Source organism: Bison bison, unplaced genomic scaffold, assembly GCF_000754665.1.
Source record: "Bison bison bison isolate TAMUID 2011002044 unplaced genomic scaffold, Bison_UMD1.0 scf7180017864314, whole genome shotgun sequence".
Lineage (NCBI taxonomy): Eukaryota > Metazoa > Chordata > Mammalia > Artiodactyla > Bovidae > Bison > Bison bison.
In genome coordinates, this window is record NW_011494886.1 from 2,205,345 (window position 1) to 2,224,156 (window position 18,812).

The 18,812-nt window shown below is 39.9% G+C and overlaps 1 protein-coding gene across 1 annotated transcript in view; it reads right to left on the minus strand.

The window, feature by feature from the left end:
* Positions 1–10,623: 10,623 nt before the first annotated feature.
* Positions 10,624–18,812, minus strand: part of CCDC80 (coiled-coil domain containing 80) — a 36,125-nt gene continuing 27,936 nt past the window's right edge. The window contains exons 6-8 of the mRNA XM_010852753.1: positions 14,368–14,471; positions 11,849–11,929; positions 10,624–11,130 (exon numbers count right to left, since the gene is read on the minus strand). Of these exons, the coding sequence (XP_010851055.1) occupies positions 10,784–11,130; positions 11,849–11,929; positions 14,368–14,471 (532 nt within the window). The 3' untranslated portion in view covers positions 10,624–10,783. The remainder of the gene's footprint in view (positions 11,131–11,848; positions 11,930–14,367; positions 14,472–18,812) is intronic.

The following is an 18,812-nucleotide window of genomic DNA, read 5'->3' on the forward strand; positions in this document are numbered from 1 at the left end:
ACCAGGCTCCTCCTCTCCATGGAATTTTCCAGGCAAGAATACTGGAGTGGGTTGCCATTTCCTTCTCCAGTAGCTCTATCTGTCCCAGAGATTGAACCTTGGTCTCCTGCATTGGCAGGTGGATTCTTTACCACTGAGTCACCAGGGAAGCCCCTGATACTAAATATCCCTCCTTTAAAGGAAAAAAAAAAATCACAGATCTCGAGTTAGCTGTTTTCTACTTTACTATAAATGCCTACAAACATAAAGTAGCTTCTTGCCTATAGCTTTTATATGAAAACAGAACACTTAAAGAATAAAGCTATAAATTAACCAGTGCATTTTCAATTAAAATAGTTTAGTGAGAAGGTGCTATTTTGCTCAGATGGACTCAATGATAAGCTCCTAACAGATCTGTGGAATTTCTGTCCTCACTTGCTGTTTTACTAGCTTCACGCTCCATCCTGTCTCTGCCAAGATAACTGAAACCTGCTGACAATGCTGGTAATGCATTTAATCCTGCTGTGATTTATCAATCCATGTCCCCAGCAATCCCATACGGATGTGGTGTGGGTCGAGCTGCCAACTCCCATTGCCCGCAATGCCCTGGAAAGATTTTTAAAAAGTCAGCTTTATGTGTTCCCTGAAGCTTTGAAAGAGCGCACCAATAAAATCGCCTAGGCATGGCACTTTTTTGACAAGTACTTTTTCCCCCACAATGTTCTTTGTTTCATCTCATCCTCTTCTTGATTCACCCGATCATTTATATTTTAACCATCTAGGTTTTCAAATTTATTTGCAAAGGGATTTATGAATCATTCCAATAATTCTTTCCATTTCCTTTTTTACTCTATTCTTTCTCATTTTTGACTTTGTGTTTGAATAGTGTCTCTTTTTAAAAAATAGATCAATGAGCAGTTTCTAAGTAATTTTTACTTTATTAAAGTTTATTATGCCCTGCTTTTCTAAAGTTTAATGTGCTGTTTTTCCATCTTATCTACTTCAAATGCATTTATTTTCTTTCTTGCATGTTAATGAACATGTTTATAACTAGTGTAAAAATTCCCTGGAGTAAGTAGACTCTAGCCCAAACACTTTAAAATTGTCATTATTTTTCTAATTCCGTTTTGAGTCAAGAGCAGTGTCATTGAGGATATCATTCATACTTTTGTTAATTTCTAGTTTTTATACACTGGTTGGAAGGTGAGATCTATAATCTTTCCATTGTTATTTGCATATTTTATTGAATTTTTTTATTGTTTGACTCATCCTTTGTGTAAAAACCTTTTTGAGAAAGTTGATACTGGTTTTATATTTTACGCCAATTTGAAAGTTTCTTGTCATATTTTAGATTTATTCAACTTACACTTCTAGTCTGTTTCATTGCTAGTATTTTACATTTAAAAAAGCAAACTTCGAACTTTACATTTATAAAAATGTTTCAACCTCAAAATATGTTCATTGACTCCTTTCATTGAAAAATGTGGAACTTAGGTTATTGCATTTCCTTCCAACTCCCAATTTTTCTTAATAAGCTCTGAGAATTTTATCCAGGTCCACTATAGTGTATTTCATCTATTCTAGGACTCCTATGTTTTCATATTACAATCTGAAGTTGGGGTGTGTTAAGCAATGGCATGTTAATATAGCTGCTGCCTCCTGGCAGTAAGGATGAAGTTGTCTTTGCTTGCAAGAGCTGGCATTTGGCATGGGCATACAACTTCTTGATATTTCAGTCACCAAACCACTTAAAGACCATTTGAGGAGAGAATAAGTGTCCTGGTTGTTGTCTGAACACCTTTTGTGATACCTCCTGGTAAGATCAAGAACACATCAGCATCAAATTTTACAGAATGAGTGTCAATATCTTGGAAGAAGATCTTGGAGACAGCAAAGAAACTCTCTTAAAATACATTAGCATCATCACATCTCTCAATGGTACAGGGAACTATCTGCCTGGAAAACCTCAGACATCGACAACTCTGAGCATCAAGAAGTGATTCAAGAGATTCAGGCTGGAAGATGTTTTAGAAATAGTTTAATTTATTTAACTTGTAGTTTCCTTTTTTATGCAATCAGAAAATGCTACATGAGAAATACAAAGCCTTTAAGACTCTTTAAACAAGATAAAAAAGGACAATTTTAAATGACTGGAAAGTGATATATTTAACAGTTTTTCTTAGCATGACACAAAATGGTGGTCCCCCTTAGATTTGAGTTGTCCTGGAATGATGAAATTTGGAAGTTCTTTTTAAAATGTTTTATTATGTACCATTCCTTTCAAGAATTAATAGTTTGCCTTCTAGTTTATAGTTCCAATTATCATAGCTAATTAAACTTTATTTGTTCATGACATAACTTGCTCATTCATGGCTTTTAAATGCCAATTCATCCCAAAAGCTGGAAGCTGTCTTAAAATAGATTTTTCTCTTCTGAGACTGTCTTTGATACACTTCCTGAGGTTTTTTATTTCTTTATTTTTTAGTGTCTAATAACTACTTACTAACTGGAATTTTTTTCTAGTCATATTACTACTCAAAGAGATTTTGCATTTTTATTACTTTCTATAACTAGTATAAATGATGGCTTATCTGAAAAATCATTCTTGGCACCTTTTTTTCATTAGAAATCTCTTTTTTTTATCATTTAGTGTTGCTGAGAAGTTGTTTCCCTGCTATATTATATATGTATGTATTTCTGTATGTATATAGTCTTCCCAGCTGGCTTAGTGGTAAAAAAAAAATCTGCCTGTCAATTCAGGAGACGTGGGTTCAATCCCTGGATTGGGAAGATATATATGATAAATGCAAAGTCTTTAAGATTCTGGAGAAGTCTTAAAGAAGATCCCTTGGAGAAGGAAATGGCAACCCACTCCAGTATTCTTGCCTGGAAAATCCCATGGATAGAGAACCTAGTGGGCTACAGTCTATGAGTTGCAAAGAGTTGGACATGACTGAGCATACAGGGATGGTCATAATATTTGTTTCCAAACTTAACATTTGAGTGTCATTGCCCTGCTAAAGATTTCCCATGTTCATGTATTTGAAAGGACTCACCAGACTCCAGAGAGCACACTTACATAAGACTTTTGTGTAAGGCAAAGATACAGGTGCAGCAAAAAGAGTGCAGAAAGGAGAGTGTAGACATTGAGATTCAAGAGAGAACCCATGCCTAAACTCCCAGGGTCCTTATTGTACCAAGACTGCAGTGTCTCCAGCTGGAACTACCATGATTTATGGGAGGGATCCTGACTTTGGGAGAGCTCAAAGTAGAATTTCCCAGGATTTTTATGCCTCTCTAGCCATGCAATCAGGTTTGCATAATCTATTAGGCCAGTTGGAAACCCATCATTAAAGAAATTAACCCTGGGGATCCCCAGGGTAGATTCAAACTTAACATCATAAATCTCACTGCCCTTAACTTGGCCAAGAGTAAAAACAAACAGACACCATAATGTCCCCAGAGATAAAGAGAGCTTTTCTAGTCTAACTGTAAACTAACTCCATCTTGCATATCTATACCCTTATCTCCAAACCTCCTTTTTCCAATTAGGAAGTTAGGGGAAGGGAAAGGCAGGATATAGCATGTCACTTATCTTTGGCCTCTCAGCCACAGCAGATTCTTGCCTGGGCCATAGACCACAAGTTATTTCTTGCGTATCCTAGTGTTCAGTTTCCCTCAGGTGGGGATGGTAAGTAGGCACTGCTGCTGCTGCTGCTGCTAAGTCTCTTCAGTCGTGTCCGACTCTGTGCGACCCCATAGACAGCAGCCCACCAGGCTCCTCCGTCCCTGGGATTCTCCAGGCAAGAACACTGGAGTGGGTTGCCATTTCCTTCTCCAATGCATGAAAGTGAAAAGTAAAAGTGAGGTCACTCAGTCGTGTCCGACTCTTCGCGACCCCATGGACTGTAGCCCACCAGGCTCCTCCATCCATGGGATTTTGCAGGCAAGAGTGCTGGAGTGGGTTGCCATTGCCTTCTCCGGTAAGTAGGCACACATCACTCCAATTTCATGCTTTGAGATCAAAGCTATTCCCTAGTTCCAATCTTGAAGAAGTTTTCTTCTAATATAAATTCATACTTATTTTTCATTTTGGTTTATTTCAGGGAGGGGGTAGTGTTTATGAATGAATTAATATTAGCACCACCATCTTTCCATGGACATCCAGACAACTTCTTAAATCTGGGAGAGGTAAGAAGTTCCCAGGAGTATAAGTGCCTGCACTGTGAGTATCCAAAAGCCATTGCCGATGGTGACAATGAAGTCAATATGAGGTATTTGTTCAAATCATGTGGAACCTGACAGGAAGAGCAATGGAATAATTCTAGCTGCCAAAAGGTTGAAGAACTGTCATCACTTTTCTCTCCCTGGTCCTTTCCTCACACCTCTCCCCCCATCATTGATTCTATATTTCTATATACTGTTTTGACAGTGTACATAGATATTCTCTACTAATCTGTACTGAGAGATGTCCTTCAGTTCTGTATTCCTGGTTTCTAGCAGAATACATAGAAAGTACCATAAATATAATAAATGTTAGATTCATCATGTAACTTGAGCATAACCTGAAAATAGTATCTTGGATTAAGAACTGGAATGACTAGATGGTTCTTTTTATACATCAAGGCTTTCAGCTATTTTTGATCAAATCTTGTCAAATATGGGTATATTCCTGCCTCTGCCTACCCAGGTGGTGCTAGTGGTAAAGAATCCACCTGCTAGTACAGGAGATGAAAGAGACACAAGTTTGATCCCTGAATCTGAAAGATCCCCTGGAGTAGGAAATGGCAACCTACTCCAGTATTCTTGCCTGAAAAAGTCTATGGACAGAGAGCTTTGAGGGCTACAGTCCATGGGGTCACAAAGAGTTTGACACAACTGAGTGACTGAGCACACTGCCTACCTTGTTCTAAAATGGCTCTCTGAAGAGTGCTCACAAGAAGAAGCAAGTCAAAGCTAGAAAAGAGGACTAAAGAAAGCAAACAGAATAACGGTGAAATCTGCAGGATGAATTTACTCTCTCTCCAACATTTTTAGGAAGAAAAGTGAGGCTTGCTTGCAGAGATTAGCAGTCTTTCAGAAATGGCTTGGCAAGCTGTCCCCTACTGCCTGCTGCTGCGTCGCTTCAGTCGTGTCCGACTCTTTGCGACCCCATAGACGGCAGCCCACCAGGCTCCCCCGTCCCTGGGATTCTCCAGGCAAGAACACTGGAGTGGGTTGCCATTTCTTCTCCAATGCATGAAAGTGAAAAGTGAAAGTGAAGTCGCTCAGTCGTGTCTGACTCTTAGCGACCCCATGGACTGCAGCCTACCAGGCTCCTCCATCCATGGGATTTTCCAGGCAAGAGTACTGGAGTGGGGTGCCATTGCCTTCTCCCTACTGCCTATCTTCAAGGAACTTCCCCTGTGTTGTAGATGTCCTTGGAAAGGGTGGGACTTCTAGCCTGTCAGTTACACCTAATCAGTTGTAGCCATCTGTTCATGAAAGCCAGAATGGTTCATGAGAGAAGGGGGAAGGAGGAAAAGGCCAGGAGAGAGGAAAGGAATGCTTATGGTGGAGGAGAAAAGCCAGAGAAAATTTTGCCCAAGGTCAGTTTTGGATGTTTAAAATCATGCCACCCCTTTACAAGCAGCCTCCTTGGCATATGTATTAACCCATGGATTGAGGATGGAGGACCATTCTTTTGCTTTCTAGAAGGAAGCATAGTTAAGAACTCTAGAGTCTACCCAAGGGCTGCCTAGTTTTCCAAGCTTCAGGTGGTTCCCAAATTAGGAAATTTGTGTTGAAGAACAAGCATATGCCTGTTGAAGGGACTCTTTAAAAGTTCAGGAAGCTCACAGACCTTGCCAGCCTGAATTCCTTGGAAGCTCAGGCCTGAAGGCAATGATGAGGATGCCAGTGTGTTAGAGGTGATGACGCCTTTGGATCTTGGCCGCAGCAGTGGGCTGTGCTGGGAAGAATGCAGTGAAGTTGCTTAATACCTTCCCCATTCCCATAACAAAATTATGAAGTCTGGGTTCTCTGAGAATTTAACATTGATTGGATGATAGGAAATCTCTGAACTTTGCATTCTATTACCTAAAAGCCTATCTTACTTGGAGATGGGAAACTAAGTCCTAGGGAAAGTAACAGGTCAGGGCAAAGACCAGTAGCTGTCCCAAGTCCAGTGGCCTTTTTGAAGCACCTATCGAATTAGGTTACAACTGGCCCTTTGCCTCTCATCACTTTTAGTGTAAGTGCCTGACAGCTTTTTTGATTGTAATGCAACTGCTTAACATTAAATTTTTGATTGTCAAGGCATCCATTTTCAAAGAATCCATCTCGAATAAGCATGTTGCCAGCTACACAGCTACCTAAAGATCCAGCAACCCCATGAAGCTCCCCTATTGGAGACCCCTGGGTCACCTACATAACTGACCCCCACTCTTATGTTTTAAATTCACCAATAAAGAGTAACCCACAAACCTCACCTCAACCCCAGTACAGGCAGAACCCCAGGTCTTTGCTCTCCCTCCAGCCTTGCTGTGTATATATCCTCCAGGACCTCTGAGTAATAAACCTTTTTTTTTTTCCTTACAAAGTTTCCTGATGTTTGATGAAATAAAGTTCATATTTTATGGCAAGATGAGAAAAATTTAAACATAAAATCTTTCTTTTCCTATTTGGGCCTCCTCCCCCACCCCACCCTCTGTAGGGTGTACTGTGTGTGCATCTGGATTAATCAGGCCTCCCTAGAAGATAACCTTCCTTCTTAACCCCATCAGGGGCTACTATGACCCATGACCTGCTACTCGCTCTGTACGTGTTGATCTGTAAACTGTCAAATGACACCTAATTATCTGTCTCAAGAACTCATGTTAGCCTACTTTGATCTCTGGTGGGTGGAACAGACCTCAGAGCTTTCTGAAAGACCATCTCCCAGCTTATAATCCTCAGGTTGGCTCAAAGAGAAACTTCTATTTCTTTCTTAGATCAACTATTGATTAGCTTTTCATCAACATAGTTGTTGCTGAGGTGCGTTTTGTGATCATGATACAAACCACAAAGGCCAGTCCACAACATTGGCTCCTACTGGAAAATGTCTGTGGGGGCAACCTCAAATATGCAGGCCCAGGTGAGTGCCCCGGGCATTGCTAGCTGATAGCATCACTATCGTCAGACTGAGACCAGAAGAAACACCACCTTTAACTTTGATTCTTGAATTCTTAGTAGCTAGTAACATGTACAAAACTAAGGAAAATCTTGTACTCGGAGCTTTGCACCAACTCTGAGAGGACTGAAGAGAGGAGTTAGCATTTCACCTGAGTTGGAAGTTAAGAGTATGCACTGACTACACCCTGTATCTGCACACCCCAAACCACAGAGCAGCCACAGAGCAGAAAGGATTCCTCAGTAGGCAAAGGGGAATTCGTGATGGCACAGATATGGACAGAGGTTCTTTTCAAGAGGCTTCTCTTTTTCTGGAATCTCCACATACTGCTAAGTACTGAGATTATCCATCAGGGTCAGCCAAGGCCATCAATCACCCTGGCCCTGAGCTATTTTTATGCTCAAGGTTTTAGGAGTTGAGAAGGTGCGTGCTTCATTATCAACTATAATGTAGAGGATGAGACCAGCGGGCTCCACTGACTGCTATGTCTGGGCCACCACTCTCTGTGGCAGGGGAAGAATCTCTCTGCTGAATTAACATTCACCTTAGAGTCCTGGGCTTCCCTTGTGGCTAAGACAGTAAAGAATCTGCCTGCAATGTGGGAGACCTGGGTTTACTCCCTGGATTGGGAAGATCCCCTTCAGAAGGGCATGGCTACCCACTCCAGTATTCTTGCCTGAAGAATTCCATGCACAGAGGAGCCTGGCAGTCTGCAGTCCATGGGATCGCAAAGAGTCAGACACGACTAAGCAACTAACCCTTTCATTTCACTTTTAGAGCCCTGGGACTTCTCTGATGAAAAACATTTCTTGGAATTTCATGGAAGGGAATTATGGCAACTTGGATGAGGCAGTGTTCTTTTTAGTCTTTCAAATTTCCCTAAGTCAGTTGGGTGCTTTTCTTTCAAAATACCGTAATTCCATAATCTTTCTCCAAAATTAGAATTTATTTGTATTTTACCTTTTTTGTTGTTGTTGTTGCTGTTTGGGGAAGGAAATGTTTTTATTAAAAAAAAACAAAAAAAAAAACAATACCCAGACTTCCAACTACCAGATCTCTAGCCCTAGAAAACAGAGATTCAGGTTACCTTATTCTTCAGCTCTCCCATTTGCTAAGATTTACTCTGTATTTTCCCAGACTCTAGGATTTAAGGACATTTACTAATAGCATCTTCCTCGAATGTGTCTCTTTGCTGAGCTGTGGCTTCTTTATTCTACAGTCCCCTAAATGATTACCCACGACTTTTTCACCCACTCATCAGAGTGAAGAACCATTCCAATGGACTGCTAAAGACCATCTCAGTACCAGTGAAACCAGAAGAATGCTTGAAAAAGTAACCTCATGTTATGAAAAAGTGTTCTCTTTCTTCAGGTATAGGAGCTAGAACCTTAATAAAAGTATTCTATAAGCAACCTAGATGTCCATCAGCAGATGAATGGATAAGAAAGCTGTGGTACATATACACAATGGAGTATTACTCAGCCATTAAAAAGAATACATTTGAATCAGTTCTAATGAGGTGGATGAAACTGGAGCCTATTATACAGAGTGAAGTAAGCCAGAAAGAAAAACACCAATACAGTATACTAACGTATATATATGGAATTTAGAAAGATGGTAACAATAACCCTGTGTACGAGACAGCAAAAGAGACACTGACGTATAGAACAGTCTTTTGGACTCTGTGGGAGAGGGAGAGGGTGGGATGATTTGGGAGAATGGCATTGAAACATGTATAATATCATATATGAAATGAGTCGCCAATCCAGGTTCGATGCATGATACTGGATGCTTGGGGCTGGTGCACTGGGACGACCCAGAGGGATGGTACGGGGAGGGAGGAGGGAGGAGGGTTCAGGATGGAGAACACGTATATACCTGTGGCGGATTCATGTTGATATATGGCAAAACCAATACAATATTGTAAATTTAAAAAATAAATTTAAAAAAAAGAACAGAAGGAATAGAAAAAAAGAAAATGTTTATTATTCTTATCTAGTTTCCTTGGGAGATGAAACTCCATTATTGTATTTCCTGAAATTGAGACAATTTGGGCCCCTTACTTAGATATTGCCCCTATGTAATTTCAGAGGCAAAAATAAAGAAATACATTTTTATTGGCAATTTTAAACTGTGGTTCACCTTGCCAACAATTTAAGGACAATGCACATCAGCCTGGTTCTTGCACCTGCCCTCCTCAAGCAGCTGGTACAGACTGTTCTAGCAAAGAGGAGGAAAGATGCCCACCATGGGAGGAGGGGTGAACTGGAAGCATAATTTATACAATAAGAAAAGTATGCTCTGAAGTCACTTGTACTTTCTGAACTTCAGTTACCTGTAAAACAGGTAAGAATGAATGGTCTTTATGGAGAATAAGGGGCAAAAGAAATAATCCCTCAAGTTCATTTGAGGTAGAGATTCCACTTTTACTGTAATTATAAGAAAGTTCAGATGAAGTAAAAGACAGAGTTGTGCAAATAGGCACAAATAAGTTAAATGCTAGTGGTATTCACATGTGACTTGAATGCAGTTATTAATATCTGGACTCACTAAATCAATAACCAATAATCAAGATTATTTGGAAAATCAATTTTAATAACAGTGACAAAAAAAATAAGCATCCCCATTACTGACAGAGGCTGGCACTGTCAGGATGCTAAAATCCAGGGACTCTGACTGCCTGCCTTCGGGCAAGCTTGTAGATATTACTTGGTCATTGTTTGCTGGTAAAAAGTAAAATAGTATAGAAGGAAGGAGGGGAAAGAGGGAGGGAAGAAGGGAGAATATTTAGTTTATATCGCATATGTGAAAATGCTCTATTTCAAAGACAAGGATTATATTTTGCACTCCAGTTATAATTTTATCCACTGTAATTTAGGAACACTTTCCTTTGAAGAAAAAAAGAATGCCTGGAAATAATCTCCTTTGTAATTTTATTTTACAAGGTGCCAGTGTGTAATGGGCCCATTAGCAAGCGTGCCCAGGAAGTCAAGTGTGAAGAGCCAAGGTTTCCCATGTTGGGAATTCCATGGTACCTGATAGAACTCTGAAAATGTCACCTTTAGCTGCACAGCCAGTTCTGGAGGTGATTGAGGGTTTCCTTTCCCCTGACACTAAAGATAAGAGAAACAGGGTAGGAAGTAGCTATGGTAACAAAGTGGAGTTTGGTACTTGCCCTGGCTTTGGAAGTCAGTATCACTGGACTCCTCTGGTATCAAGCTTCAGGAAAGAAACTCACAGTATAAAGCAGAGCCATCTTAATCATTTTTAGACTGACATTTCAAAAAGGGTTAAGACGCTATCTGCTCTGTCTGTTCCATCTGCTCAGATGTTTATTTGAAAACATCTGTGCTATGATCTTTAACAATCCTAGTTTTCACTTACCAATTAATACTTTTTAAAAAGTAAAACAGAGGTATAAATACTTATTCTCCAGTTAGAGAAGCAATTCTTTTGAACATCTTTATGATTTAAGGTCTCTTGACAACTCACGAGTAGGCAAAATGTTGCTATTTATTTAATCTTGGAAGAACACTGAAAGAAAAAGGCAGGGAGTGCAGGCAGTGTGGAAGAACTCTCCTTTATGTAGCTGGCCACATGTGACTTTAACAGTTGCAGGGGAAACTGGCTGGGGCTAAGGTTACATATTTCTGTTCAGTAAGGATATCCATGGTGGTAACTCTCATGATGACGGTAGTCATCCTGGTAACCATCCTGGTATCCTTGATGGTAACTATGGTAACCATAGCCTGCATACTCATCTTCTGGACAGCGCATCCCCAGTGACTGCTGAATGGCCATTTCCTGTCTCCGGAGTTGCATCGAATCAATTAAATCGTACACAATCACCATGGACCACATTGGGGAAGGATACCAGGATTTCACATTCCCATCTTTTCCAACTAGAAGCATGGAGAAGTACTCTGGGCTCACTTGGAAATAGTTGCGTATGTCTTTCACCAAATGGGCTGGTACGTCTTCTCGCTCCACAACAGAGCTCCCTAGAATAGGATTAGAAAAGTTGTTAGTGGATTAAAGAGGCAACACTGAGGAAAGCATCAAGTAAGAAGAAATCACTGTGAGAACAGAGAAAGGACCCAAGGATCTATTCTCTACAGCTTAAAAATCCAATTTAAGAACTTTGCTGGTCTTTCTACTAGCAATGAAATGTTCCTGCTATTCTACAACATGGGTCACATTTTCAGGCAAATGTCTCTTGACAGAAGTGTTATAAAATATAAAACCAGTTCCTTTATTTAATCCTTGCAAGATCAACTGCCACATCAAGATCAACTCTGACATCCCTTGTTCACTGACATGGCAGGAAATATTTCATTTCTCGTGCCTTATAAAACTACCACAAGAATTAAATGAGATAACATGGGTGAAAATGCTTTGTAAGCCAATAAAGCCCTATGCAGACACAAAAGAATTACATATCTCTATTAAGAAATGAATATCTTTGCTGTCACTTGTGAATGGTTTTTTAATAAAAACAATATGAGTGCTTATGCTCCCCTTCCCATTCTTATACACACATTCTGTGTATACATACATTCTCACACCCATACACACACACACAGGCATGGGGCACACACCAGGAGGGAGCATTTAGTGACCTTTCTTCAACTGAGGGTACATCCACTGCTTACATATGAATTAATATAACTTAACTGAACTTATCAGTAGTTGATACTCTTTAAAGTAACAAAATTTTACCATTAATTGGGAACAGCTCTAAAACGCCCCCTACTTCCTCTCCAACACCTAAAAGCTTCAGAACCGTTATGTGGCGCAGACCTGAGAGAAAAAAGAAAGCCATAGAATCTGTAGTAAGTCTTTTGCTTCCAAAGACTGGATATCTGACAATTAAAATCTCAAGTTTTAAAAGAGTATAAAACATAACCTGATTAAGTAAAATAAGTCATTAAAATTTTTTTCCATAAAAAATGCATTTAAACATTTATAAAATCTTGAAAAGAGACTAATTGCAGATTTTAGGATTAATAACAGGGTCAAATGTGGTTTAGTTTTGTTTTTGCAGATTGGAAAAGGATTTGCTCTTAAACTGTGATTCTCACTCTATTAAATGACAAAACAAAACTGAAGCCATTGGAACTTTAAAATATCTGAGATGATCTAAGCTGGTTCTGGAAAAAAGTCACGGCTGATGTTATAACAGCTTACATGGATAATTTAATTTTCTCTCAAAGAAAAGACTACAGAGCGAGCCAATGTGATTGTTGAAGAAATTGTTCTGGCTTCCTCAAACGAAAGTTTGTCTGCTCAGTGGGCGGGTTTTTATCCCTTTTTTAGAAGACTCAAAGGGGTGGCACTGAGGGAAGCACAGCTTGCTTCCCGCCCACCCTCAGCTCAAGTTTCAGGAAAGGAAAGAAGGTCACGCCGTGATAGCTTGCTGGAATTCTTCTGAAGATGAAGCCCTTATGAAAAGATTCAGGAGAAAGAACATAGGAAGGCAAGGGGGCTGTAGAGTCATCCTATTTAGAGTTCATGGTTTTAGACAAAATCCGAGCCTAGTCACAGTAGTAACTTGAAACTATTAATAATAAATATGATTGCTGACAGTTTTGATTGTCCAGGAGAGAAAACTAAAAGCCACTATGGAGGGCTCTTCTAAAGAAGAGCTGAAATTCAGGCAAAATGCTATTCCAAAAAAATTTTATGGGCTTTACTCTTCTCTCAGAGAAGTGAAGCATTTCTGTTCTGCATGTTAAGTCATGTTTTCAAAAGGGAAGATCATGAATTTAATTATCCCTTTAAAACATGACTTGTTCACATTTCCTATCTACTACAAGAGTTTGACTTAGACTCTTTGTGTAGTGATTCAAAATGAAACATCACCTAATAGCTGCTGCAAAGATGTCTTTAGAAAATTAGCAAGCCATGATTTTATTTATATATTCATATCATGGAGGGTCATTAACTGCTCTAAGAACTTCTGTCTTACCCACCACTGTTGGTGGCTATTAATAATTTAAAGTATGCCTAAAAATACTGGCACAATCAAATCTTCCTTACATATGTTGATATAAATTTTTAAAGCATTAATCTTGATAATAAGAGTATAAATAAACATTTACAAATTTTCTAATTATCCTTACTGTTATAAGCTTGTTTTCTGCCTTTTTTTGTTATTATTTTACATCTTAAAACTGAAATGTATTTATTATTTATAGGTACCTGGTCATAGCAAGGACCCAGTCTCTGTTAATGTTTTACAAAACTTATACAACCACCCCTCCCTTTTATAAATTAAACACAGTTTTATAGCTAATAAATGATTCTTCTTCCTAATAGAAATATCAAAATAATGTGGATTCATCTATGTTCCAATTATGAAGTTTTAAATATGTGGCCACTAGCTACTTTCCACCTCTCTACTGACTCTCAAAAATTCTTCCTCTGCAGAGGTGTATCTTAAATAAAATTTTTGTAGTGATTCCAACTTTTGAAATTACCATTATCTCTCTGGTTCAACATTGAACTTATTAATAATGTTCTATATATTGTGCATTTCCTTTCTATATGTACTTATTCAGAATAGTATTTGCCCTTTCTGACCACTAGAATAATAATGTTTGGTATAGAAAGCATACATTAGTTTTCAAAACACTGAGCAATTCACTGCAAATAATGATAGTAATAATAAACAGCATTTCTTTTTGACCTACTTGTCTTAAAGCATAAGGCACTGTTTAACAAATCTTGCTGTCTTCCTAGTACTTAGTTAGAGATCAAAATCCTTTCAAAGGGACTGGTAATATAGTACAGTGAGGTTCAATTCATTAATTAATTCTCAAAGCCATTCCTGTCTTACAAAAAATACTTAAATCTATGGAAAAGTACTCAGTGTTGGTACCTAATTATTACCTAAGTAATTGATGATATCTGAGTTTTATGATCTTGAGACAAATTTTTTAAAAGCAAATAAGAAGACACATAATACAGATCACTGTAAGTAAAGCAGCAGGTATTTTCAAACATTTCAATAAAAAACCTGAGAGGGCAGAATATTGAAAAAAGAAAAAAGAAAAACAGACCCCAGTTGACTAAGATTCCAGTCTGAAAGCAACTTTATCCTCAATATAACTGAGTAAGTGTCTGGGAATCTACAGTCTGGGCTGGGGAATATTTGGATGACCTAAGCTTCTGTGTTCCATTTTAGACCAGGAAGAGGGTGGTATGGGAAAGCAGTGATGACGAGGCTTCCCACTCACCAAAATTGCATGCCTGGCCACTGAGGGCAGAGAGCTGCTGTGAATAGGCCCAGTCTTCATCATTAGGGGCCGAGATCACCAGCAACCGCCTCCTCCAACGGAACCTGGAAAAGAAGTAGAAGACCACAATTACCGCTTCAAACAATAGAGGCCAGTGTGAAAAAGCAGAGTAACGTCGACTGTCACTTTTTTCCTGTGCCTCAAATAAAAAAACAGTAACCTTAGAAATATTTCATAGCTCCTCAAAGCCTAACATTAAACTGCATTACCACATTTCGTGCACTTTTTCCTTTATAACTTCATGGTCTGCCTGTTGTAGCATTTGCGTGATGTGTCAGGCATGAGTCTGGTCACCATGCCTGATGAGGTCACTTAGGGAGAGAAGAAATTCTCAGATACAATGAAAAATAGCTGAAATTGTTTGTCAGATTATAGCAACAGAAATAAAGGAATTAGAAAATAACTGAAGAAAACTGAAGTTCTGGTCGAATTCCCTCTGGTTTGGCAGGGGTGGTGGTGGTGGTGGTGAATATGGACAGGAAATAGTACAGAAAAAAAAAAAGAACTGAATTTTAAGTAGATGGCAGTGACAGTAAGAAGGAAAATAGAAAAGTGTCTCAAAGGGTCAAGCAAGGTTCCTGGAAAAATAAAGCTCTATGTACCTTCCTCAGTAGCCAGTGGTTCTTCCAGAGACAAATGCTAGTTCTAAGATGTACCCTATCATCACAGTAAGAACCATCACTTATAGAGTACCCCTAAGAAGTAGAATGGAGCTAAACCTACAGTCATAGGATTTTAGAATGTATAGTGAACTTCTTCCTGTTCTTATAGTTCCAACATAATTGGGCAGTGGAAAGAGCTTTTGTCTTGTAGCCAAGAAACTTGATCTATATTTTCTCACTGCTACATTTTTTGGGTTCCTTGAGCATGTCACTCTATTCATCTAAGTCATAGTTTTTCCTTAGCTTTAGAATCAAAAAGAGTATTGCCTCAAAGAGGTGTTATAAGAATTAAACTCTAGGGACTTCCCTGGTGGTCCTATGGCTAAGACTCCACACCCGCAATGCAGGGGCCTGGGTTTGATCCCTGGTCAGGGAACTAGATCCCACATGCCACAGCTAAGAGTTCACATGCCGTAACTATACATTCAGAGTACTGCAACTAAGACCCAGGCAGGCAAATGAGTAAATATTTTTTTAAAAAAAAGAATTAAACTCGGAAATCCATCAATGTAAGTTATCCATGTGTTGGTGTAGATAGTGACAGTGTCTTAGTCTGCAGGCTTTAGATTTAGAACTTTGTCTGACAGATGGATAATGTCCATTGTCCATTAACAGATCTTGGACATTATCTATCATGATGCCATATGATAATCGATTTAATCCTCAGGTTTGTATATCATTTCGTAGCTCGCTTTCACGTGCACAACACGCATTCCTCACTGGAGGGCTTCTCTGGTGGCTCAGTGGTAAAGAATTGGCCTGCCAATACAGGAGGCATGGGTTCTATCCCTGATCCAGGAAGATCCCACGTCCTCCAAGAAACTGAGCCCATGCACCACAACTGCTGAGCCTGTGCTCTAGAGCCTGGGAACCAAAACTCCTGAGTCCACATGCCCTAGAGCCCATGCTCCCCAACAACAGGAGCCACTGCCATGAGAAGCCCATGCACCACAGCTAAAGAGTAGTCTGTGCAGCAACAAAGACCCAGCACAGCCAAAAATAAATAAGTAAATAAATAATAATTTAAAAACAAAAACCATCCATTCCTCAGTGGAGTTCATCGAGGGCATAGCTTGCTTTCCCCATTTTGCAGATAAAAAACAAGGTTTAGAGAAGTGAAGTGACTTGCCTAACCAGTAAATCTAAGAGGTGGTACCAAAATTCAGATTTCTCTAACTCCTGGTCCAGTGCTTTCCCTGGTCTACCCCTCTCAGAGGAGCTAATGCTTGCGGGCACTGTCAGGGTCCCTCAGGGGATATGAAGGAGAGAGGGTGTGCATCCAGAGAGAGGCTGAGTGCAGTTGTCTCCAAGTCCACCTTCACTGGAGAAAGGGCTTTTGCTTTCTGCCTTCAGTGTTGCTGACTGCAGGGTGTCAGTGCACTCAAGGAGCCAGAAGCCAGTTGATTATATTCATGGCTTCTCTCCCGGTGCCCCTTCTAGCCTCTCAGTGAACAGGAGAGTTTTCAATCCCAAAGAAAATGGCCTCTTGGGGGAATAGTGGTTTGGGTGAATGAGAGAAAATGATAGTCTGATGAAATACAACCTCTGAATGGACGCCTTAGCAAGACTCGCCAAGAGTTGCTTGCTGTGACATTACGTTAGCTTCCTCCGCTTGTTTTTCTTCAAAGGGAAAGAAAAACTTAAATCTCCACTGAGGATAGAAGATGAATGTATCTGGCACAAAGGAGGGGAGAGGAGAGTCTGAGACTGTCCGAGCTTTCCTGGGAAAGGGAACAGGACTGTTGTTGCATCACAGAAGATGGTCTCCTGTGCTTTCCCTGGTTCCTTAGGAGGCCTGCCAGACCAGCTTCCCCCACCCCCACCCCTTCCCAGCCAGCACCCACACCAGGCCAGCTTTTCTGGCCCCCATACAGAGCTGCAGGTATCCTGGAGAGAGCTATTTTGGGTGAGGTCTATTTTGGCTTGTTTACCTGTGTGCACCACTGAATGCTGTCGGATTACAGAAGGCTGGGATCTGAGGCTTGTGGCAGACACAACGGAGAGAGGGTCGTTTCCCCTAAGTGGTGATTCTTTATCCCACAGACCTTCATTTTAAGATCCAAGGCCCCAGCTCCCAGCCCTAAAGGAACAACTGTTAATAGAACTACTTCTGTGGAAGTAAGAAGAGATGTGAATGTGGCCCAGATACTTACTTTGACAAATGTTTTTTTTGTCACTTTAGTGTCAGTAAATAAAAGCTACAAGCTATGTATGTATTTGCTTTTCTTAGCTGGCATTCCCAAATTAGTGTGCATGTGCCCACTCTTTGGGGCTTCTGTCTTAGAGAAAGATAATTATAGCCTGAACTAGATGAGTGTCACTAAAGACCAGACTGGCTTCAGAGTCTGGTCAGCTGAAACCAGGCTGTGTAGACCCACCAACTCAGCAAATTTGAAGGAAAATTCCCATTTGGATACTAGTTTATTTATAGAGCTTTATATAGAAAAGAAAGAAAAAAATTCGGTTCTCTTTGCTTGGGTTTCAGTTCTGAAATGTGTTTATTAAGTCTCCTCTTTAGATTTAAGGGACTAGATCTGATAGAGTGCCTGATGAACTATGGATGGAGATTCGTGACATTGTACAGGAGATAGCGATCAAGACCATCCCCAAGGAAAAGAAATGCAAAAAAACAAAATGGCTGTCTGAGGAGGCCTTACAAATAGTTGAGAAAAGAACAGAAGCGAAAAGCAAAGGAGAAAAGGAAAGATATAAGCATCTGAATGCAGAGTTCCACAAAATAGCAAGAAGAGATAAGAAAGCCTTCCTCAGCAAGCAATGCAAAGAAATAGAGGAAAACAACAGGATGGGAAAGACCAGAGATCTCTTCAAGAAAATTAGAGATACCAAGGGAACATTTCATGCAAAGATGGGCTCGATAAAGGACAGAATTGGTCTGGACCTAACAGAAGCAGAAGATATTAAGAAGAGATGGCAAGAATACACAGAAGAACTGTACAAAAAAGATCTTCACAACCCAGATAATCACGATGGTGTGATCACTCACCTAGAGCCAGACATCCTGGAATGTGAAGTCAAGTGGGCCTTAGAAAGCATCACTATGAACAAAGCTAGTGGAAGTGATGGAATTCCAGTTGAGCTATTTCAAATCCTGAAAGATGATGCTGTGAAAGTGCTGCACTCAATATGCCAGCAAATTTGGAAAACTCAGCAGTGGCCACAGGACTGGAAAATGTCAGTTTTCATTCCAATCCAAAAGAAAGGCAATGCCAAAGAATGTTCAAACTACCGCACAATTGCGCTCATCTCACACGCTAGCAAAGTAATGATCAAAATTCTCCAAGCCAGGCTTCAGCAATACGTGAACTGTGAACTTCCAGATGTTCAAGCTGGTTTTAGAAAAGGCAGAGGAACCAGAGATCAAATTGCCAACATCCGCTGGATCATGGAAAAGCAAGAGAGTTCCAGAAAAACATCTATTTCTGCTTTATTGACTATACCAAAGCCTTTGACTGTGTGGATCACAATAAACTGTGGAAAATTCTGAAATAGATGGGAATACCAGACCACCTGACCTGCCTCTTGAGGAATCTGTATGCAGGTCAGGAAGCAACAGTTAGAACTGGACATGGAACAACAGACTGGTTCCAAATAGGAAAAGGAGTACATCAAGGCTGTACATTGTCACCCTGCTTATTTAACTTATATGTAGAGTACATCATGAGAAATGCTGGGCTGGAAGAAGCACAAGCTGGAATCAAGATT